At 40.0% G+C, this 24907-nt stretch overlaps 1 protein-coding gene across 3 annotated transcripts in view; it reads right to left on the bottom strand.

Annotated features, from left to right (window-relative positions):
• LOC133630636 (dipeptidyl peptidase 9-like) overlaps positions 1-24907 on the bottom strand; it is a 76145-nt gene that overhangs the window by 5477 nt on the left and 45761 nt on the right. For all 3 annotated transcript variants that reach the window (XM_062022240.1, XM_062022237.1, XM_062022238.1), the window contains 10 exons: positions 24531-24708; positions 19231-19390; positions 19061-19140; positions 18824-18976; positions 18580-18715; positions 8469-8614; positions 8215-8361; positions 7980-8132; positions 1971-2113; positions 1702-1813 (listed from right to left, as the gene is read on the bottom strand). In XM_062022240.1, coding sequence (XP_061878224.1) covers positions 1702-1813; positions 1971-2113; positions 7980-8132; positions 8215-8361; positions 8469-8614; positions 18580-18715; positions 18824-18976; positions 19061-19140; positions 19231-19390; positions 24531-24708 — 1408 coding nt within the window. The remainder of the gene's footprint in view (positions 1-1701; positions 1814-1970; positions 2114-7979; positions 8133-8214; positions 8362-8468; positions 8615-18579; positions 18716-18823; positions 18977-19060; positions 19141-19230; positions 19391-24530; positions 24709-24907) is intronic.

The following is a 24907-nucleotide window of genomic DNA, read 5'->3' as shown; positions in this document are numbered from 1 at the left end:
TTAGTTCTGTGGCCATAAAGCATTTATTAATGCACTAATGGCTATTTATCTTAGTGCTGTGTGGCCATTAAGCACTTATTGATGGACTGATGGCTATTTATCTTAGTTCTGTGGCCATTAAGCATTTATTAATGGACTAATGGCTATTTATTTTAGTTCTGTGTGGCCATTAAGCACTTATTAATGGACTAATGGCTATTTATCTTAGTTCTGTGGCCATAAAGCATTTATTAATGGACTAATGGCTATTTATCTTAGTGCTGTGTGGCCATTAAGCACTTATTGATGGACTGATGGCTATTTATCTTAGTTCTGTGGCCATTAAGCATTTATTAATGGACTAATGGCTATTTATCTTAGTTCTGTGTGGCCATTAAGCACTTATTAATGGACTAATGGCTATTTATCTTAGTTCTGTGGCCATAAAGCATTTATTAATGGACTAATGGCTATTTATCTTAGTGCTGTGTGGCCATTAAGCACTTATTGATGGACTGATGGCTATTTATCTTAGTTCTGTGGCCATAAAGCATTTATTAATGGACTAATGGCTATTTATCTTAGTGCTGTGTGGCCATTAAGCACTTATTGATGGACTGATGGCTATTTATCTTAGTTCTGTGGCCATAAAGCATTAATTAATGGACTAATGGCTACTTATCTTAGTGCTGTGTGGCCATTAAGCACTTATTGATGGACTGATGGCTATTTATCTTAGTTCTGTGGCCATAAAGCATTTATTAATGGACTAATGGCTATTTATCTTAGTGCTGTGTGGCCATTAAGCACTTATTGATGGACTAATGGCTATTTATCTTAGTTCTGTGGCCATAAAGCATTAATTAATGGACTAATGGCTACTTATCTTAGTGCTGTGTGGCCATTAAGCACTTATTGATGGACTGATGGCTATTTATCTTAGTTCTGTGGCCATAAAGCACTTATATAGTACTGTTAGGGCTGCTGACAAAGTTCATGGCCATCACCAGCGTGTGCAGGCCTGTTAAAAAGTCAGTCAGGGCCAGTTCAGTGGACCAGCCTGACTGGCCTATTATTGGGAAAGAAATACCAAGAACACAAAAACATGAACTAATCACAACAGTTAGTAAAATAGCTTCTACAACACAATTTGCTTGCCAAATATTAGAAATAATTACACCATGTGCAATAGAGTTATACCATTTGGACCCAAATATGATCAAGTATTTGTACCCTAGAAAAGAGCCGTCTTATATTCAGGGTTCCGAGTTATACGTGCAAACCTGCGAGTGGCACTAAATGAGTCTGAGCTTTTTTTTTTCCTGTCACTCACACATACACCAGTGATTTAGAGAAACGCCCTAAAAAAGGACAAAGCAGCTGGAATTTGAACAAGTTAGCAAACAAGAGGAGTTATGTGGCTAATTTTAAGATGTTGACCAATTAGATAAGTATTGCTAATATTAAAATCCCAATAAAAATGTTGTTTTTGTACTAAAAACTTTTAAAAAATGTCTCATATTATTGGTCAACGTTGTATTTCAAAATAAAATATTTGAAATAAAATGGCTCCTGCTTCATTAGGTTTTTATAGTGAATGCTGATTATCATTATTCAATTAGTATTTTTATAAATATATTTGGTCGCTAAGACATTCATTGACAGGTTTACGTGTGTGAGAACCTGGCGCCATGTCAATGTCTTGTGGGGTGTGACAGTAACCTGAAGTTGGTAGGGCTTCCCAGCACGGATGATCTGCGACACCAAGAAGTTGGTGTGGAAAAAGTGCACATTTTCATCAAGAAATCCATGAAGAATCAGCAAACGGTTGGGCCTGGAATGACAAACGATGGCGATCAGTCCTTGTGTGCCGCTGGGATCGACAGATCACGTCGACACTGAAAGGGTTCATAATTGCAATGCACTTGTCATCCATTGCATTGTGATGTGAAAGGTTGTAAAAGATGTATCGCAAGTGTGCATCAACTGACTCGCTGGGCAGCTTGTCCACATGCAGAGCCACAGAGCCTTCCTCGTAGCCCTGCTGGTTGTTCTCAGGCACGTCCATGTAGCGCTCGGTGTAGCCCGTGTCGTACGCCATCCACACCGTCACCGGGGCACCTGCGATGGCCAACTAAAACACAATGGCACAACACGGTCAGGTGGACAAGAATATCATGTTTAAAACGGGAAACCATGTGAACATATAATCAATGGTAATGGTGTAGATCAGACCTGGGCAAATTAAGGCCCAAATTAAGCTTTTCAATCTGGCCCTGCGGACATTCCCAAGTAATAGATTTAGATCTTTAAGATGGAAAGTGTAGCTGCAATTATGATGTGCAGTGATGTTTTCTAATTACCGTAAGTCTTCAACAATACAAAGTATTTCAATGGTTGGAATCTGTGCTTTTCATGATATACTAGTTACTATGGTAATCTACAAACCCCGTTTCCATATGAGTTGGGAAATTGTGTTAGATGTAAATATAAACGGAATACAATGATTTGCAAATCATTTTCAACCCATATTCAGTTGAATATGCTACAAAGAAAACATATTTGATGTTCAAACTGATAAACTTTTTTTTTGCAAATAATCATTAACTTTAGAATTTGATGCCAGCAACACGTGACAAAGAAGTTGGGAAAGGTGGCAATAAATACTGATAAAGTTGAGGAATGCTCATCAAACACTTATTTGGAACATCCCACAGGTGAACAGGCAAATTGGGAACAGGTGGGTGCCATGATTGGGTATAAAAGTAGATTACATGAAATGCTCAGTCATTCCAAACAAGGATGGAGCGAGGGTCACCACTTTGTCAACAAATGCGTGAGCAAATTGTTGAACAGTTTAAGAAAAACCTTTCTCAACCAGCTATTGCAAGGAATTTAGGGATTTCACCATCTACGGTCCGTAATATCATCAAAGGGTTCAGAGAATCTGGAGAAATCACTGCACGTAAGCAGCTAAGCCCGTGACCTTCCATCCCTCAGGCTGTACTGCATCAACAAGCGACATCAGTGTGTAAAGGATATCACCACATGGGCTCAGGAACACTTCAGAAACCCACTGTCAATAACTACAGTTGGTCGCTACATCTGTAAGTGCAAGTTAAAACTCTCCTATGCAAGGCGAAAACCGTTTATCAACAACACCCAGAAACGCCGTCGGCTTCGCTGGGCCTGAGCTCATCTAAGATGGACTGATACAAAGTGGAAAAGTGTTCTGTGGTCTGACGAGTCCACATTTCAAATTGTTTTTGGAAACTGTGGACGTCGTGTCCTCCGGACCAAAGAGGAAAAGAACCATCCGGACTGTTATAGGCGCAAAGTTCAAAAGCCAGCATCTGTGATGGTATGGGGGTGTATTAGTGCCCAAGACATGGGTAACTTACACAGCTGTGAAGGCGCCATTAATGCTGAAAGGTACATACAGGTTTTGGAGCAAAATATGTTGCCATCCAAGCAACGTTACCATGGACGCCCCTGCTTATTTCAGCAAGACAATGCCAAGCCACGTGTTACATCAACGTGGCGTCATAGTAAAAGAGTGAGGGTACTAGACTGGCCTGCCTGTAGTCCAGACCTGTCTCCCATTGAAAATGCGTGGCGCATTATGAAGCCTAAAATAGCCCAATGGAGACCCCCGGACTGTTGAACAACTTAAGCTGTACATCAAGCAAGAATGGGAAAGAATTCCACCTGAAAAGCTTCAAAAATGTGTCTCCTCAGTTCCCAAACGTTTACTGAGTGTTGTTAAAAGGAAAGGCCATGTAACACAGTGGTGAACATGCCCTTTCCCAACTACTTTGGCACGTGTTGCAGCCATGAAATTCTAAGTTAATTATTATTTGCAAAAAAAAGATAAAGCTTATGAGTTTGAACATCAAATATCTTGTCTTTGTAGTGCATTCAATTGAATATGGGTTGAAAAGGATTTGCAAATCATTGTATTCCGTTTATGTTTACATCTAACACAATTTCCCAACTCATATGGAAACGGGGTTTGTAATTAGTTACTATTAGAGATGTCAGATAATATCGGACTGCCGATATAATCGGCCGATAAATGCTTTAAAATGTAATATCGGAAATTATCGGTATCGGTTTCAAAGTTATCGGTATCTGTTTCAAAAAGTAAAATGTATGACTTTTTAAAACGCCGCTGTGTACACGGACGTAGGGAGAAGTACAGAGCGCCAATAAACCTTAAAGGCGCTGCCTTTGCGTGCCGGCCCAATCACATAATACCTACGGCTTTTCACACACACAAGTGAATGCAAAGCATACTTGGTCAACAGCCATAAAGGTCACACTGAGAGTGGCCGTATAAACAACTTTAACACTGTTACAAATATGCGCCACACTGTGAACCCACACCAAACAAGAATGACAAACACATTTCGGGAGAACATCCGCATCGTAACACAACATAAACACAACAGAACAAATACGCAAAACCCCTTGCAGCACTAATTCTTCCGGGATGCTACAAAATACCCCCCTCCCCTACCTCAACCTCCTTATGGTCTCTCAGGGAGAGCATGTCCCAAATTCCAAGCTGCTGTTTTGAGGCATGTTAAAAAGAAGAATGCACTTTGTGACTTCAATAATAAATATGGCAGTGCCATGTTGGCATTTTTTTCCATAACTTGAGTTGATTTATTTTGTAAAACCTTGTTATATTGTTTAATGCATCCAGCGGGGCATCACAACAAAATTAGGCATAATAATGTGTTAATTCCACGACTGTATATATCGGTATCGGTTGATATCGGAATCGGTAATTAAGAGTTGGACAATTTTGGAATATCGGCAAAAAGGCCATTATCGGACATCTGTAGTTACTATGGTAATCTAATTAGTTACTATGGTGATCTAAGTCACAGCAGCTCAGAGGAGGCACCAAGCAGTGTGGGTGGGGAGCGTTTCCACAGAGTGTTTCCAGAGCGGCCAGCCTAAAAAGTGGGTTTCAGGGACAGACGTGGAAGGAGATTTTTACAAGAAAGTTGTAAAGCTTAGTGATGTATCAGATTGTAAGTGTTTTTTTTGTTTTTTTACCCTTCGCGTTCATATTTCGCTGTGTTTGTTGCATCTTTGTTGCGTTTCGCTTGATTGTAAAATATGTCGATTGAGAGGGTGGTGTGACGTTCATATGTTGTCAATATTCAGTGTTTTATCGTTCATAGTTAATATTGTAAATCCTACAATCTTTATTTTCATGTACATTCTGGGTGTCTCATTCAGTAAAAACGTTTTAAGCATTCAATCGGACATTATTGTGAGGTTTTGTATTAGTGTTCCTAAAAATCTGATATATTGGCCCCCCAGACACGGTTTTTTTTTTCCTCTAAATTTGGCACCGAGTCAAAATAATTGCCCAGGCCTGACATAGTCATCTTGTCAATGCCGTAACGCATCTGCAAAATGTCTGAAACCTTTGGCAACACATTTGTTTCAAGTATTGTTACCATGGTGCATGCGAGACTGACAGACTGCAGATCTAAACGAGTCAAAATGGAAGACACTGAACACAGCAGTTTGCTTTCCGTGGGATATTAGAGTACAAAAAAAAAACATGACGCAGCGGTCGACTGACAAAAGTATTGTACACACTCTGCAGGATCCTAATTCTTCTAAATCAGGGGTGTCCAAATTACACAGTGTGTCTCCAATTTAAATTGAAATACCTGGCAGTATAATTGCTGCAACTTTACCACCATCTTATGGACATTGTGAGTAATTCAGATTAAAGACCATAAACTGCACTTTGAAGTGAACATAGCAGGGCATTTTTATGTATGACCCAACCCAAAATACCTTTCCCACACGTGGCAAAAATAAACTCGGACAAAAGGTCAACACACAAGGTCACACATAACACAACCTGCTCAATAAACTTTGTGGATATTAGAAAAAAAGTACTCCCAATTAAATCTCCTGCAGTGCATTATGGGAAACATGCAAAACACTCTTTCCACACTTATCCATGTTTGGCGCATTTTAGCTGATTGATATTTCAGATTGATTAGGTTGTCACGGAAGTAAACAAGGTAGGTGTCGAACTTTCACATACTCTTAATATCCAATTACATCAATTATTAACTATATATCCATTATATCATTCAAATATTTACACACACACACATTTATACACATCAAAGTATGTACAGGGTATATGCGTGCATACACATACATACATACATACATACATATATATATATATGTATATATATATATATATATATATATATGTATATATATATATATATATATATATATATATATATATATATATATATATATATATATATATATATATATATATATATATATATATATATATATATATATATATATAGTTACTTTACATGTAGTCGGCTTTCAGCCCCGGGCCAAATTTTATAAATTTTTTAGCGCAATGCGGCCCCCAAGTCAAAATGTTTGGACATACCTGATCTAAATAATAAACAGCTACCCCGTCATTCATCTGATTAAAAATGTTAAGCGTTTGACAGCCCCAATAACTAAATATGTTTCTAGTATATTGTACTGGTAGTTCATGTGGGCGCACTGGCTCCTTCCCATCTTCATGCTATAACCTTACACTGACACTGTGTGGGCAAAAGATGCAACTACAGCTTCGCAAAATTTATTAGGGCAGGGGTCACCAATGCGGTGCCCGCGGGCACCAGGTAGCCCGTAAGGACAAGATGAGTAGCCCGCTGGCCTGTTTTAAAAATAGCTCAAATAGAAGCACTTACCAGTGAGCTGCCTCTATTTTTTAAATTGTATTTATTTACTAGCAAGCTGGTCTTGCTTTGACCGACATTTTTAATTGTAAGAGAGACAAAACTCACATAGAATTTGAAAATCCAAGAAAATATTTTAAAGACTTGGTCTTCACTTGTTTAAATAAATTCATTATTTTTTTTACTTTGCTTCTTATAACTTTCAGAAAGACAATTTTAGAGAAAAAATACAACCTTAAAAATGATTTTAGGATTTTTAAACACATATACCTTTTAAATTCCTTCCTCTTCTTTCCTGACAATTCTGACAATGTTCAAGTAAAAAAATGTTTTTATTGTAAAGAATAATAAATACATTTTAATTTAATTCTTCATTTTAGCTTGTGTTTTTTCGACAAAGAATATTTGTGAAATATTTCTTCAAACTTATTATGATTAAAATTCAAAAAAATTATTCTGGCAAATCTAGAAAATCTGTGGAATCAAATTTGAATCTTATTTCAAAGTCTTTTGAATTTCTTTTAAAATTTTTGTTCTGGAAAATCTAGGAGAAATAATGATTTGTCTTTGTTAGAAATATACCTTGGTCCAATTTGTTATATATTCTAACAAAGTGTAGATTGGATTTTAACCTATTTAAAACATGTCATCAAAATTCTAAAATTAATCTTAATCAGGAAAAATTACTAATGATGTTCCATAAATTCTTATCTTAATTTTTTCAAAAAGATTCGAATTAGCTAGTTTTTCTCTTCTTTTTTTCGGTTGAATTTTGAATTTTAAAGAGTCAAAATTGAAGATAAACTATGTTTGAAAATTTAATTGTCATTTTTTTTCGTGTTTTCTCCTCTTTTAAACCGTTCAATTAAGTGTAAATATAATTAATTATTAATATTAACATAGAGTTAAAGGTAAATTGAGCAAATTGGCTATTTCTGGCAATTTATTTAAGTGTGTATCAAACTGGTAGCCCTTCGCATTAATCAGTCCCCAAGAAGTAGCTCTTGGTTTCAAAAAGGTTGGTGACCCCTGTATTAGGGATTGTTACGGTGTATAGAAGGGGTAGGATTATATAAACGTAGCTTCTTCCTACTCTTATTCGGATATGTTGTGTAATTGTGAACATGAATTGTGGTCAAGTGTAACCTTATTTGCCTGTTCCTAATTAACGCAAACGTCGTTATAGTCTTGACAATGAGCTGCTGTTGCTGCGTCGCATGGAAACAAGTTTTGGCCCCTTACCTTAAAGACGTTGGGTCGCTGGATGAGGCCCATGAGAGAGAGGAAGCCGCCGTAAGACCAGCCATGGATGGCTACACGGCTTAAGTCAACAAAGTTGAACTTCTCTGCTACATACTGGAGGCCCTCCACCTGGTCTTCAATCTCCACTTGACCCTGAGGAGACGGTGTGTTTATCAAATTGACATTGAAAGTAAAATGAATGGGTTGTCATAATAAATAAGCACTCCCAAGTTACCATTTTGTTCTTAAGTGCGCCCTCAAACTCAAGGCCCCTCTGACAGGACCCTCTCCCATCAATGACAACTACAGCGTAACCCAAGGAGGCCAGAGTGTTCAGGCGGAGGTATTTCATCCCCTTGAAGGAGTTGTTCACCAACTGCACCTGAAAACCCACCAAGGACATAGCGTGACTCATAAAACCACTTATGGGCAAGGAAGGAAACACACCAGCACAGTATGACCCCACAAAGAGTGTTTATGGCCACAGACCTGCGGGCCTCCATAGACAAAGAGAACAGTAGGATGCTTCCTGCCGGGCTGAAGGTTGTGAGGCTTGTAAACCATCCCATAAAGCTGGAAGCCAGACTTCCCAGGAAAGTCGAAAATCTCAGGTGGGTTGTAATCTCCTGGGCAACCTGGTAGACATTAAGACTTGGTTTACTGTTGCACAACAAATTAGTCATTCTTCTTTAGCACCGTCCGACTGACTACATTAGAACATACCAATACTTTCTATGGAACCCTGGATTTACTACTAGGCCTTGGCTGTCAGTCAATGAATCAATTATCGGACAATAAATAAAAAAGTATGCGATAACTTTGCTGTCATCTTTGTTGTTCGCTCTCAAACAGGGTGAAAGAGGGTGCATCGCTCTCAACACCTTTTTTCAACAGCAGAATTCAAATGAACAGAGTGAATCCACTTGTCAGTCATCTACAATCTTTGTCTCGGTGGGCGGAGACCAGACCGCTAGCTTACACACGGGACGCACAGAGAGAGGGCCTCGCTGGTGAGACGCACCACAAGGTAACAAAAAGGCCATGTCCACACGAACACAGATACTTAAAGGCCTACTGAAAGCCACTACTACCGACCACTCAGTCTGATAGTTTATATATCAATGATGAAATCTTAACATTGCAACACATGCCAATACGGCCGGGTTAGATTACCAAAGTGCAATTTTAAATTTCCCGCGAAACATCTGGTTGAAAACGTCTATGTATGATGACGTTTGCGCATGACGTCGATGGTTGAAACGGAAGTATTGGGACACATTGTATCCCAATACAAACAGCTCTGTTTTCATCGCAAAATTCCACAGTATTCTGGACATCTGTGTTGGTGAATATTTTGCAATTTGTTTAATGAACAATGGAGACTGCAAAGAAGAAAGCTGTAGGTGGGATCGGTGTATTAGCGGCTGGCTGCAGCAACACAACCAGGAGGTTGGATAGCAGACGTGCTATCCGACGCTAGCCGCCGACCGCATCGATGATCGGGTGAAGTCCTTCGTCGCGCCGTCGATCGCTGGAACGCAGGTGAGCACGGGTGTTGATGAGCAGATGAGGGCTGGCGTAGGTGGATAGCTAATGTTTTTATCATAGCTCTGACGAGGTCCCGTAGCTAAGTTAGCTTCAATGGCGTCGTTAGCAACAGCATTGCTAGGCTTCGACAGGCGGCACAGCATTAACCGTGTAGTAACAGGTCCAGTGTTTGGTTCGGTGTCTCCTGATAGTAGTATTGTTGATCTTCTGTCTATCTTTCCAGTCAGGGGCTTATTTCTTTTGTTTCTATCTGCATTTAAGCACGATGCTATCACGTTAGCTCCGTAGCTAAAGTGCTTCACCGATGTATTGTCGTGGAGATAAAAGTCACTGTGAATGTCCATTTCGCGTTCTCGACTCTCATTTTCAAGAGGATATAGTATCCGAGGTGGTTTAAAATACGAATCCGTGATCCACAATAGAAAAAGGAGAAAGTGTGGAATCCAATGAGCCCTTTTACCTAAGTTACGGTCAGAGCGAAGAAAGATACGTCCTGCACTGCACTCTAGTCCTTCACTCTCACGTTCCTCATCCACGAATCTTTCATCCTCGCTCAAATTAATGGGGTAATCGTCGCTTTCTCGGTCCAAATCGCTCTCGCTGCTGGTGTAAACAATGGGGAAATGTGAGGAGCCTTTCAACCTGTGACGTCACGCTACTTCCGGTACAGGCAAGGCTTTTTTTATCAGCGACCAAAAGTTGCGAACTTCATCGTCGATGTTCTCTACTAAATCCTTTCAGCAAAAATATAGCAATATCGCGAAATGATAAAGTATGACACATAGAATGGATCTGCTATCCCCGTTTAAATTAAAACATTTCATTTCAGTAGGCTTTTAATTAACGCATACTTATCCCTGCGTTTAAGCCTCTTGTCCACACGCAGACACATACTTTTGTCTTTAAAAAGGCAGACTTTTGCAAACGCTGGCCAAAGTGTAGTTCCAAAACTCTCCGTTTAGCGTATGTGTGTACACGGCACAAACAGAGACTTGTTGACGTCACGGTGGTGCGCTGTCATTTCCAAAGATCAACACTGCCCTGCTGGCTTTAAACACACTTTAAGAGGATTTACTGTATGTTTGAACGTAATCATGCTGCTCTTTGATTAAAAAGACACATCAAAATGGGCTTTGTGACACTCCCGTCGGCACTAATGACAGTCAGCTGTTTTGGACATGATTGGTGTCAAATCTCCAGCTGATGGGACAACTTCGACAAGCAAGACTTTTTGCTCCGTGTCATAAGAAAGGTGCAACATTATCTCATGTTTTTAATCCTTATTTAACAACAAATCATAAAGTCAACGTACGTGTCTTGCTTCCATTTTTGTACAAAACCCAAAACCAGTGAAGGTGGCTCATTGTGTAATTTGTAAATAAAAACAGAATACAAAGATTTGCAAATCCTTTTCGACTTATATTCAATTGAATAGACTGCAGAGACAAGATATTTAATGTTCCAACTGAGACACACTTTTTTTTTTTGCAAATAATCATTAACTTAGCATTTAAAGGCCTACTGAAAGCCACTACTACCGACCACGCAGTCTGATAGTTTATATATCAATGATGAAATCTTAACATTGCAACACATGCCAATACGGCAGGGTTAATTTATAAAGTGCAATTTTAAATTTCCATCGAAGCTTCCGGTTGAAAACGTCTATGTATGATGACGTATGCGCGTGACGTCAATGGTTGAAACGGAAGTATTCGGACAAATTGTATCTCAATACAAACAGCTCTGTTTTCATTGCAAAATTCCACAGTATTCTGGACATCTGTGTTGGTGAATCAGGATCGGTGTATTAGCGGCTGGCTGCAGCAACACAACCAGGAGGACTTTGAGGATAGCAGACGCGCTATCCGACGCTAGCCGCCGACCGCATCGATGATGGGTTAAGTCCTTCGTCGCACCGTCGATCGCTGGAACGCAGGTGAGCACGGGTGTTGATGAGCAGATGAGGGCTGGCGTAGGTGGAGAGATAATGTTTTTATCATAGCTCTGACGAGGTCCCGTAGCTAAGTTAGCTTCAATGGCGTCGTTAGCAACAGCATTGCTAGGCTTCGACAGGCGGCACAGCATTAACCGTGTAGTTACAGGTCCAGTGTTTGGTTCGGTGTCTCCTGATAGTAGTATTGTTGATCTGCTGTCTATCCTTCCAGTCTGGGGTTTATTTATTTCGTTTCTATCTGCATTTAAGCACGATGCTATCACGTTAGCTTCGTAGCTAAAGTGCTTCGCCAATGTATTGTCGTGGAGATAAAAGTCACTGTGAATGTCCATTTCGCGTTCTCGACTCTCATTTTCAAGAGGATATAGTATTCGAGGTGGTTTAAAATACAAATCCGTGATCCACAATAGAAAAAGGAGAAAGTGTGGAATCCAATGAGCCCTTTTACCTAAGTTACGGTCAGAGCGAAAAAAGATACATCCTGCACTGCACTCTAGTCCTTCACTCTCACGTTCCTCATCCACGAATCTTTCATACTGGCTCAAATTAATGGGTTAATCGTCGCTTTCTCGGTCCGAATCGCTCTCGCTGCTGGTGTAAACAATGTGCAAATGTGAGGAGACTTTCAACCTTTGACGTCACGCTACTTCCGGTACAGGCAAGGCTTTTTTATCAGCAACCAAAAGTTGTGAACTTTATCGTCGATGTTCTCTACTAAATCCTTTCAGCAAAAATATGGCAGTATCGCAAAATGATCAAGTATGACACAGAATGGATCTGCTAGCACCGTTTAAATAAAAACATTTCATTTCAGTAGGCCTTTAAGTGACTATATAAAGCGCACAGACCTGTGTGTGCCGCTGCAAAAATCTTGTGGAATTATAAAACATTTAATCATCGATACAGTAATAGAGTATTTGTGTATATATTGTCTTTAACATCAGTACACACTAACAAGGAGGAAGCTACATCATGTGTTTTTTATTTGCTCGCTCGATCGCTTGTTATGCACGTGCACGGTCGCGTCCGGCTCCATCTACAGAAAAGGAAGCAACACACGTAAGTTGACTTCATGGTCTGTCGTTAAATAAGGAAAAAAAACATGAGATAATGTTGTATCTTTCTTATGACACGGAGCAAAAAGTCTTGCTTGTCAAAGTTGTCCCATCAGCTGGAGATTTGACACCAATCGTATCCAAAACAGCCGATGGGAGTGTCGCAAAGCCCATTTTGATGTGTCTTTTTTATTAATGTTGAGTGAAAATAGCAGCATGTTTACGTTCAAACATACAGTAATTCCTCTTACAGTGTGTTTAAAGCCAGCAAGTCAGTGTCATCAGAGGAGCACAAGTCTCCGTTTGTGCCGTGTACACGCATACGCTGAGCGGAGAGTTCTGGAACTCTACACTTTGGCCGGCATTTGCAAAAGTCTGTGTTTTTAAGGACAAAAGAATGTGTTTGCGTGCGGACAAGAGGCCTAAACGCAGAGATAGGTATGCGTTTATCAAGTATCTGTGTTTGTGTGGACATGGCCTTGGGAGGAAATTACAAAGCCAAATGTCCGGTGTGGGAATATTTTTGGCTTCCAGCGAATGAGCAAAATGAGACCATCAACACCGACGAACACAAAAACAACATCTGACCCCGGTTTTTACAACTGGGGGAAAAACTGCACTAGAAAATGTTCAATATTTACTAAAGTGCAATTTTTGCCAACCGAGATTAAGGGGGACATTTTATTTGTTTACTTATTTAGGATAATTAAAAGTTCTTGATCTTTAATTATATTAGTAAAAAACTACCGTATTTTCCGCATTATAAGGCGCACCGCATTATAAGGCGCATAGAATAGACGCTACAGTAGAGGCTGGGGTTACGTTATGCATCCATTAGATAGAATGTCAACAAAACAGTCAGATAGGTCAGTCAAACTTTATTAATAGATTACAAACCAGCGTTCTGACAACTCTGTTCACTCCCAAAATGAATAAACAGCTGTTTCATTATTTTCTCGAGGTAAAGTCAGTGACGTGGTGTTTTGTTTATCTTTTAACAACAGCAAGGTGTAACATGTAGTGCAACATTTATATCACATAGTGGAGGGAAACTTTTCCCTGATTCAATAAACAGGTAAGAAACAGTGATACTGTTACGGTAAATCAAACCTTAGTGCAATCACAATATAGTAACACTCCAAATAGTGCAGAGCAATAACAATATATCAATAACTCAACGTTGCTCAAACGTTAATGTCACACAACACAACACACAAAATAAACATGTAAAGCTCACTTTATGAAGTTATTCCTCATCCACGAATCCCTCGAATTCTTCTTCTTCAGTGTCCGAATTTAACAGTTGGGCGAATACGGCATCCAACATGCCCGGCTCCGTCTCGTCGAAGTCGTCATTAATGGAGTCAGTGTCGCTGCTGCTCTATTCCCGTGTTCTACTGCGTGACTGATCGTCTTAAGTTTAAACTCTGCGTCGTAAGCGTGTCTCTTAATAGGAGCCATTTTGGGGTCTTTACATAAACAAACAAATGGAAATGAAACGGCACGCCTCGCGCAGTCATATATCCCAGCATGCACCGCACGCTTCTTCTTCTTCTAGGGGGGAAAATGAAGTGGGCGGCTGCTTACCGTAGTTGCGATTGATTGATTGATACAAACTTTTACCTGTTGGAGGCTCAATATTGGTCCATATATAAGGCGCACCGGATCATAAGGCGCACTGTCAGCTTTTGACAAAATTGGAGGTTTTTAGGTGCGCCTTGTAGTGCAAAAAATACGGTAAGTTTATTGGGTTTGAAAGGAACACTAGCATTATCACAGCACGGTGGAACAGGGGTTTGTGCGTCTGCCTCACAATACGAAGGTCCTGGGTTCGATCCTGCGCTCGGGATCTTTCTGTGTGGAGTTTGCATGTTCTCCCCGTGACTGCGTGGGTTCCCTCCGGGTACTCCGACTTCCTCCCACCTCCAAAGACATGCACCTGGGGATAGGTTGTTTGGCAACACTAAATGGTGCCTAGTGTGTGAATGTGAGTGTGAATGTTGTCTGTCTATCTGTGTTGGCCCTGCGATGAGGTAGCGACTTGTCCAGGGTGTACACCGCCTTCCGCCCGATTGTAGCTGAGATAGGCTCCAGCGCCCCCCGCAACCCCGAAGGGAATAAGCGGTAGAAAATGGATGGATGGACTAGCATTATCATTATCATATATTATGATTACATTATTGCTTAAAGGCCTACTGAAAGCCACTACTACCGACCACGCAGTCTGATAGTTTATATATCAATGATGAAATCTTAACATTGCAACACATGCCAATACGGCCGGGTTAGATTAGTAAAGTGCAATTTTAAATTTCCCGCGAAATATCCTGCTGAAAACGTCTCGGTATGATGACGTTTGCGCGTGACGTCACGGATTGTAGCGGACATTTTGGGACAGCATTGTGGCCAGCTACTAAGTCGTCTGTTTTCATCGCAAAATTCCACAGTATTCTGGACATCTGTGTTGGTGAATCTTTTGCAATTTGTTTAATGAACAATGGAGATAGCAAAGAAGAAAGCTGTAGGTGGGAAGCGGTGTATTAGCGGCCGGCTGCAGCAACAAAAACACGTAGCGGCTACGTCGTAGCCGGTGTTTCATTGTTTACATTCCCGAACAATGACAGTCAAGCTTTACCATTGGCCTGTGGAGAACTGGGACAACATAGACTCTTAACAGGAGGACTTTGAGTTGGATACGCATGCTTGTGGAGATGGGACAACAGAGACTCTTACCAGGAGGACTTTGAGTTGGATACGTGCTACCGTGAGTACGCAGCTGCGGCTTCCAAACATTTGATCGCTTGCCCGTACGTGCGTGCCGCTATGTGCATGTCACGTACGTAACTTTGGGGAAATATATGTGCTGTATGAACTTTGCGGAGGTGAACGGTACTTTGGGCTGTGGGATTGAGTGTGTTGTGCGGGTGTTTGATTTGTATTGGCGGGTTATATGGACGGGAGGGGGGAGGTGTTTGTTATGTGGGATCAATTTGTGGCATATTAAATATAAGCCTGGTTGTGTTGTGGCTAATAGAGTATATATATGTCTTGTGTTTATTTACTGTTTTAGTAATTCCCAGCTGAATATCAGGTCCCACCCGCCTCTCACAGCATCTTCCCTATCTGAATCGCTTCCACTGCCCTCTAGTCCTTCACTCTCACTTTCCTCATCCACGAATCTTTCATCCTCGCTCAAATTAATGGGGAAATCGTCGCTTTCTCTGTCCGAATCGCTTTCGCTGCTTGTGGCCATGATTGTAAACAATGTGCAGATGTGAGGAGCTCCACAACCTGTGACGTCACGCTACTTCCGGTACAGGCAAGGCTTTTTTTTATCAGCGACCAAAAGTTGCGAACTTTATCGTCGATGTTCTCTACTAAATCCTTTCAGCAAAAATATGGCAATATCGCGAAATGATCAAGTATGACATAGAATGGATCTGCTATCCCCGTTTACATAAGAAAATCTCATTTCAGTAGGCCTTTAATTTGGTCTCAAAATAATGCATTTATAGCAAATAATTTGTGTGCATTTTACAAATGCATTCCTTGATGTGGAAGATGTTGTTTTCCCTTTTGTTAGACAATCAACTTTGACGTAAAGCGCTCAAGATCTCGAGACGGTCAGGATTGTGTGGAGGACACTTGTGAGGCCGAAAATAGCTGTCCTTGATCTAATCAAGCTCAGAACAACACTTTGTCCCGCAGACTTGGGTTCTATTGATTGTTTCTGAAATTAACGTCGCAGATTGGGAGGCAGCCTTCACACTTGGCCAGACTGCGCTTCAAGAAACTCTCAGACAACAGGCTGTAAAAGCTTGCCCAACACCAAGAAAAACGTCACTTCTTGCTATCAGGGATTTGTCCTGTGTTCAAAATTGCGTGGCGGCCGCCCCCAGCCAGAGCAATTGATATCGCTCAACACAGCGTAAAGCTCCGGCTGTGTTGATTGAGCGATTGATTGAGCGATTGCGGCAGCTACGTATTTTAACCACAGTTGCAGCGTTGCACCACTATAGAGGCGCTATATCAACAGCAGTGCACCAGAATTACCTGAATCAACTACCGAAGAAGAAACAGGTCAAATGGTGTTTTTTCCCGCTACTTGGTGCATAACGTTGACCGCCGTACCAAGTGGATTTCTGCCATACGGAGCATGATACGGAGGAATCACTGGACTCCTACAGAACACTCCAGACTGTGCTGTGAACATTTTGTCTCTGGTAAGTGAGCACAGCTGGTAGTGTTAGCTTCGTTTTCAACCTTTTCTGACTAATTATAATAGATCGATTGATTGAAGAATTTATGAGAAGTTTGCATAGGATCAGGTAGCGTTTCATGACGGTACAGATTGACTGGTACAAGGTCAACTAAAAGGAGTTACCCCTAGAAAGCATTACAAGCATGTCGTGTTTATTTAAAAAAAAGTTTCCTCCGTGTCAGAGTAACGTTTATGTTTTTTTTAGCATTGCAGATATGGCAGGCAAAATCAGCCACTACTTTAAAAAGCGATCTCACGAGGAGGAAAGTCAAGAGTCCAGGTGAAGCAGGGCAGGGAAATGAACGTAACAGGCAGTTAAAATGTAATCATTCATGCTGAAGGCTGCTCTATGAGTGTCTCAAGCAAAAGTGGCCCCACCACACAAGCTATGAGCCCATCATTCTCTTATGCAAGCGCTTAGGCCACAGGTGTCAAACTCAAAGCCCAGGGGCCCGCAAACACCTGGAGATGATATGTGTCAATAAAGTACTTAATATTATTTACCTAAATGTAATGGATTTTTTTCATTTTGACACAAAAAATATATGTGCTGCTTGAAGTTGCAGGCCTTTTAAACTTTAATAGTATGCATTATTGCAACAAATATTACAGTATATTATAATACTTTCCACACATTTTTGTCTAAATAAAAATAAATACTTAAATTAGAGATGTCTGATAATGACCTTTTTGCCGATATCCGATATTGTCCAACTCTTATATACCGATTCCGATATCAACCGATACCGATATATACAGTCGTGGAATTAACACATTATAAATCCTAATTTTGTTGTGATGCCCCGCTGGATGCATTAAACAATGTAACAAGGTTTTTCATAATAAATTAACTCAAGTTATGGAAAAAAATGCCACCATGGCACTGCCATATTTATTATTGAAGTCACAAAGAGCATTATTTTTTTTAACATGCCTCAAAACAGCAGCTTGGAATTTGGGACATGCTCTTCCTGAGAGAGCATGAGGAGGTTGAGGTGGGCGGGGTTGGGGGTAGCGGCAGGTGTATATTGTAGCGTCTCGGAAGAGTTAATGCTGCGAGGGATTCTGGGTATTTGTTCTGTTGTGTTTATGTTGTGTTACGGTGCGGATGTTCTCCCGAAATGTGTTTGTCATTCTTGTTTGGTGTGGGTTCACAGTGTGGCGCATATTTGTAACAGTGTTAAAGTTGTTAATACGGCCACCCTCAGTGTGACCTGTATGGCTGTTGACCAAGTATGCATTGCATTCACTTGTGTGTGTGAAAAGCCGTAGATAATATATGATTGCGCCGGCACGCAAAGGCAGTGCCTTTAAGGTTTATTGGCGCTCTGTACTTCTCCCTACGTCCGTGTACACAGCGGCGTTTTAAAAAGTCATACGGTACATTTTAATTTTTGAAACCAATACCGATAATTTTGAAACCGATACCGATAATTTCCGATATTACATTTTAAAGCATTTATCGGCCGATATCGGCAGTCCGATATTATCGGACATCCCTAACTTAAATATCTGCTTGATTTTTTATTTTACAGCAAACTACCCATCAAATTAATAAAAATGACAATACATGTATGGTGTTCTTTACAGCATATTACTGTAAATTGAAAAAAACTAAAACATTTTTGCGTGAAAATTCTGCCGCATGGTCAGGAGTGTACCACGTCTGCTTCAATTTGAGCCAGAAAACACCCTGGCTACACTCACTACACCGAAGGAGACGTTGTCATTCACAGCAGCAATCGATTCTGGAACGAGGTGACAAAGGATGATATGTACCTGGAGACTCCATCATGCTGGCCCAGAACTCTGGCGCTGTGTGAAGTGCTTCACCTTCCAAGCTGGGGAGTTTGTAGACATGCACACAAGGAGGCGTGCTCACGTTGCTGTAGTGGCTGACAAAAAAGTCAAAGTTCTGCAGAGTGAGAGGGGACAGAAAGCAGAGGAAGATTTAGCTAAATCAGTAAGGCTGTGTGACGCGTTCTCTTAAAAATTGGGCGAAAATAAATCATGACTGCCTTACTTGACTAACACAGCAGCTATGAGAGAAGCCAGCCTTAGTTAATCTGACCACATCTCCAGGTGACTCATAGCTGACTACATAGAGGTGATGCTCCAGCGGAGTGTCTCTGGTGCCTTGGAAATACACCAACTTTGTAACCTCATTCACCCAGATCTAACAAGGGGAACAATGAGGTCGTGTTGAGTATATCCAGAATTCGAAGGACAATAAGAATACAGCAGTGTTTTTGAGTCTAACCTTTGAACCATGTCTTGCAAGCACTTCCCATTCTCCGTTGGTTAATGCAATCTCCTCCTTGATTGCACACTTAAATTGTCCTGGTAGTGGAAAAAGACAAAAGTATCAACATTTTCCTTGGCATTCCTAATACTCCAAAACTTGTGAAAGAATGTACGGCCCCTCCTTACCGTCTATGTGCTGGTAATCGTCTGCCCATTGGTAACAGCTGGGTTGTAACAGGGAGGTGATTTTATACAGATGACTGAAACCTGTCTTGGACTCATTTATCCAAATGAAACTAAACTCATCTTCTGTCGTTTGAATGAATGGATAGAATATATCATGGACCTGCAGAGAGAAGCACGTAGTGTTCATTTGTGAAACCCAAACAATTACAGTGGAACCCCAATTTATAAACGCCTCTATTTTCGACCTTTTCAGTTTACGGACCTTTACATCACGCCAAATATGTCTCTGTGTGTGAACCCTGTCTCGGCGTATGACGCTTCATTCATCAATTACATGCATCTCGAAGCTATCAGGGGCTGCTATTTTGATGACATCACTTCCTGTACACATTTCGAAGAGCGTCAACGGCGAGCGGCAATTTTCTTGTGTTTTTTTCCACAATTGTCATACCTTTCAACGCTTTAAATGGGTCAAAACTCTCTTCTCACTGTATCGCTTCTGGTTGCTGGACAACAGCTTTGAGCGAGTGTTTTAGCGAGTTAGCCTCCAGCTTGCGGCACCTTCAGTTCGAGGATTTTATCAGTGAAAGGAGCTTTGTTCCGCAGCTAGTTTTTAATTATGATGAGACCGAAAAAGATGCCACAGCGGACCTTTATTACAGCGAAAGCCCATTAAGGATCGCGTCACACGTGAAGCCACTCCTCGTTTATTACTCCGAAAGTTTCGAGAGTGTGCCACAAATATTCACAGACACAAGGTAAAATTATTTTCCTTTTTTGTTTTTTATTGTAGCAACATGGTGGTTAACACTTTGGAACACATTAACTAGACTTTTGTGTGTGTGTTTAATATATATATATACACACACATATATATACACGCACGCACAAACACACACACACGCATATATATATATGTACATACATATATATGTGTATATATATACACATTTATACGTATATATATATACATATATACGTATATATATACAAATACATGTATATATATGTATATATATACATATACATGTGTATATATCCATCCATCCATTTTCTACCGCTAATTCCTTTCGGGGTCGCTGGAGCGCATGTATATATATATATATATATATATATATATATATATATATATATATATATATATACATATATACATATATATATATATATATATATATATATATATATATATATATATATATATATATATATATATATATATATATATATATATACATACATACATATATACAAACCCCGTTTCCATATGAGTTGGGAAATTGTGTTAGATGTGAATATAAACGGAATACAATGATTTGCAAATTCTTTTCAACCCATATTCAATTGAATGCACTACAAAGACAAGATATTTGATGTTCAAACTCATAAACTTTATTTATTTTTTGGCAAATAATAATTAACTTAGAATTTCATGGCTGCAACACGTGCCAAAGTAGTTGAGAAAGGGCATGTTCACCACTGTGTTACATGGCCTTTCCTTTTAACAACACTCAGTAAATGTTTGGGAACTGAGGAGACACATTTTTGAAGCTTCTCAGGTGGAATTCTTTCCCATTCTTGCTTGATGTACAGCTTAAGTTGTTCAACAGTCCGGGGGTCTCCGTTGTGGTATTTTAGGCTTCATAATGCGCCACACATTTTCAATGGAAGGCAGGTCTGGACTACAGGCAGGCCAGTCTAGTACCCGCACTCTTTTACTATGAAGCCACGTTGATGTAACACGTGGCTTGGCATTGTCTTGCTGAAATAAACAGGGGCGTCCATGGTAACGTTGCTTGGATGGCAACATATGTTGCTCCAAAACCTGTATGTACCTTTCAGCATTAATGGTGCCTTCACAGATGTGTAAGTTACCCATGTCTTGGGCACTAATACACTCCCATACCATCACAGATGCTGGCTTTTCAACTTTGCGCCTATAACAATCCGGATGGTTCTTTTCCTCTTTGGTCCGGAGGACACAACGTCCACAGTTTCCAAAAACAATTTGAAATGTGGACTCGTCAGACCACAGAACACTTTTCCACTTTGTGTCAGTCCATCTTAGATGAGCTCAGGCCCAGCGAAGCCGAAGGCGTTTCTGGGTGTTGTTGATAAACGGTTTTCGCCTTGCATAGGAGAGTTTTAACTTGCACTTACAGATGTAGCGACCAACTGTACTTACTGACAGTGGGTTTCTGAAGTGTTCCTGAGCCCATGTGGTGATATCCTTTACACACTGATGTCGCTTGTTGATGCAGTATAGCCTGAGGGATCGAAGGTCACGGGCTTAGCTGCTTACGTGCAGTGATTTCTCCAGATTCTCTGAACCCTTTGATGATATTACGGAGCGTAGATGGTGAAATCCCTAAATTCCTTGCAATAGCTGGTTGAGAAAGGTTTTTCTTTAACTGTTCAACAATTTGCTCGCGCATTTGTTGACAAAGTGGTGACCCTCGCCCCATCCTTGTTTGTGAATGACTGAGCATTTCATGGAATCTACTTTTATACCCAATCATGGCACCCACCTGTTCCCAATTTGCCTGTTCACCTGTGGGATGTTCCAAATAAGTGTTTGATGAGCATTCCTCAACTTTATCAGTATTTATTGCCACCTTTCCCAACTTCTTTGTCACGTGTTGCTGGCATCAAATTCTAAAGTTAATGATTATTTGCAATTTTAAAATTATTTTTATCAGTTTGAACATCAAATATGTTGTCTTTGTAGCATATTCAACTGAATATGGGTTGAAAATGATTTGCAAATCATTGTATTCTATTTATATTTACATCTAACACAATTTCCCAACTCATATGGAAACGGGGTTTGTACATATATACTGTATATATATATATATATATATATATATATATATATATATATATATATATATATATATATATATATATATATATATATATATATATATATATATATATATATTTATATATATATATATATGTAGATATATATACACACATATATATACATACATATACATGTAGATATATACACACATATATATACATACATATATAGATATATACACACATATATATACATACATATATAGATATATACACACATATATATACATACATATATATATACACATATATATACATATACACGTGGGTTCCCTCCGGGTACTCCGGCTTCCTCCCACCTCCAAAGACATGCACCTGGGGATAGGTTGATTGGTAACACTAAATGGTCCCTAGTGTGTGAATGTTGTTTGTCTATCTGTGTTGGCCCTGTGATGAGGTAGTGACTTGTCCCTCCATATATATATATATATATATTGTGGAGTCTCACTCAAGCACCGCCTGACAGGTAGGCACCTCACAGGGGAGGAGCCAGGGAATGGAGGCAGAGTGGAACACGGAAGACAACGCCCCAGCCTTGGCCGCATCATCGAGGGGCGGTACATTCCCCTGTACCTGCTCAATCAGCCTGAAGTGCCACCAGCTGTGCGGCCAGGTGGGGCCCAGCTACAAATCTTTCTTTACTCTGCCTCATTCAAGTCTGGCTCTCCTCTGTGTCAAGGCAGGTGCATCAGGCGGTAAGTGAGACATCCACTATTTCACCACTAAGGACATTATTAGTGATATGTTTTACTTATGTTGTGTTTCTATTGTCCTTTGAGACTTTTGTGATTTAGGGCTATATAACTAAACGATTGATTGATTGATTTATAGGCAATGACCTTTGACCTTTAAAGAAGTGTGCTGTGTGAAGGACTGAGAGCCCCAGATGGGAGATATTTATGTTTATTAATAGACACTTTAAGTTTGCAACTTCCACACTCCGCCCTTCCTAAAAAGACTTGTACAATAAATGCCCTTTTCGGCTTGCTGCAAACCCAATCCTGTGTCTTGGTGAGAATCAGGCACCACAATATATATATATATACACACACACACAGTAGTGTTGTCCTGATACCAATATTTTGGTACCGGTACCAAAATGTATTTTGATACTTTTCGCTACTTTGATACTTTTCTAAATAAAGGACAAAATTTGCATTATTGGCTTTATTTTAACAAAAAATCTTACTGTACATTAAACATGTTTATTATTGCAAGTATGTCCTTAAATAAAATAAAGAACATACAAGACAACTTGTCTTTTAGTAGTAAGTAAACAAACAAAGACTCCTAATTAGTCTGCTGACATATGCAGGAACATATTGTGTCATTTATAATTATATTATTTTGTCAAAATTATTAAGGACAAGTGGTAAAAAATGAATTATTATTCTACTTGTTCATTTACTGTTAATATCTGCTTATTTTCTCTTTTAACATGTTCTATCTACAATTCTGTTATAATGTAATAATCACTTATTCTTCTGTTTACATTAGTTTTGGATGATACCACAAATTTGGGTATCAATCCGATACCAAGTAGTTACAGGATCATACAATGGTCATATTCAAAGTCCTCATTTGTCCAGGGACATATTTACTGAGTTTATAAACATTATATGAATGTTTTTTAAATCGAAAGATTTTGTGATGCTAAACATTATCGATGTAATCATAGTAGTATCGACTAGATACACTATCATTACAGTGGATGTTAGGTGTAGATCCACCCATGGCATTTGTTTACATTCAGGAACAGCGTCATTAGCGGTGACGCCGGTGAGCTACGGTGTGTAGTGAAGCATGTTTGGGTATTCCTTGTCCTGCAGGGATACGTGTAGGAAAAAAAACTTTATTTGTCGCCATGGAGACAAGGATTAGTGATTTAGAAGTAGCTAAAACTCTGCAGACTGCGGCTGGACTTTAGCCGCTAAGTAGCTAGCCATGTCTTAAAGCACCTTTTCCTGAGGGCGTTTCAGTGTTATAACTTCACCTTTATCTTTACTTTTTAAGCCAAAATGCGTCCATTCTCCCTTTTCTGTCTACACACTGTGTCTGCTTGTAAGTACTCCGTGATCGTGCGTTGTCGAACATGCTCGTCTACTCGTAAAACCAGCAAAGACACGACGTGACGTGAGGCGGTATAGTACCGAATATGATTCATTAGTATCGCGGTACTATACTAATACCGGTATACTGTACAACCCTAATACACATATATATCACTATATGAGCTTTTTGGTTTACAAGCCATGTTCAAGAACTAATTAAGTTCAGAAATCAAGGTTCCACTGTACAATCGGGCAGGCAAAGAGAGATCATGTTTTAAACAGTTTATGTGCATGATCTGCTCTTACGGTTGTGTATTTTATGTACAATTGTATGAAATACAAATGGCAACAGACGCAAGTGCACAATGTGAAAGGACCTACATTAATCCAGACGTCTGTGTTTTCTTCATAGATGAGATATGGTTGTGTGTTACTGGGGACTCCTTCCAGACTGGCCTGCCTTTGAGCTTGGTCGTCGGTGACCGGGATGAAGAGCGCTGGAGGTAGCAGCACGAGCTGCAGTTTCCTCTGACTGCGGTCCAGCAGCACTGCCCAGCCACTGGGAGAGTGGAGCAGACAAAGTTATAACTCATTTACAATGCAAAAAAACATGTTTTTCTAATTTGTTCTAATTAAAGGGGCTGTTTACAACCGTTAGGAAGTTGCCTCGAGGGTCTATCTGTCGTATTAACTACAGCCACTCTTTTTCTCTCTCACTTGCGCCAAGACGCACACAATCGGTTCAGGCACTGATGCGT

This window comes from Entelurus aequoreus, linkage group LG16 (assembly GCF_033978785.1).
Source record: "Entelurus aequoreus isolate RoL-2023_Sb linkage group LG16, RoL_Eaeq_v1.1, whole genome shotgun sequence".
Classification (NCBI taxonomy): Eukaryota; Metazoa; Chordata; class Actinopteri; order Syngnathiformes; family Syngnathidae; genus Entelurus; species Entelurus aequoreus.
The sequence above is the reverse complement of the archived record's forward strand: the minus strand, read 5'-3'. Positions and strand labels throughout refer to the sequence as shown.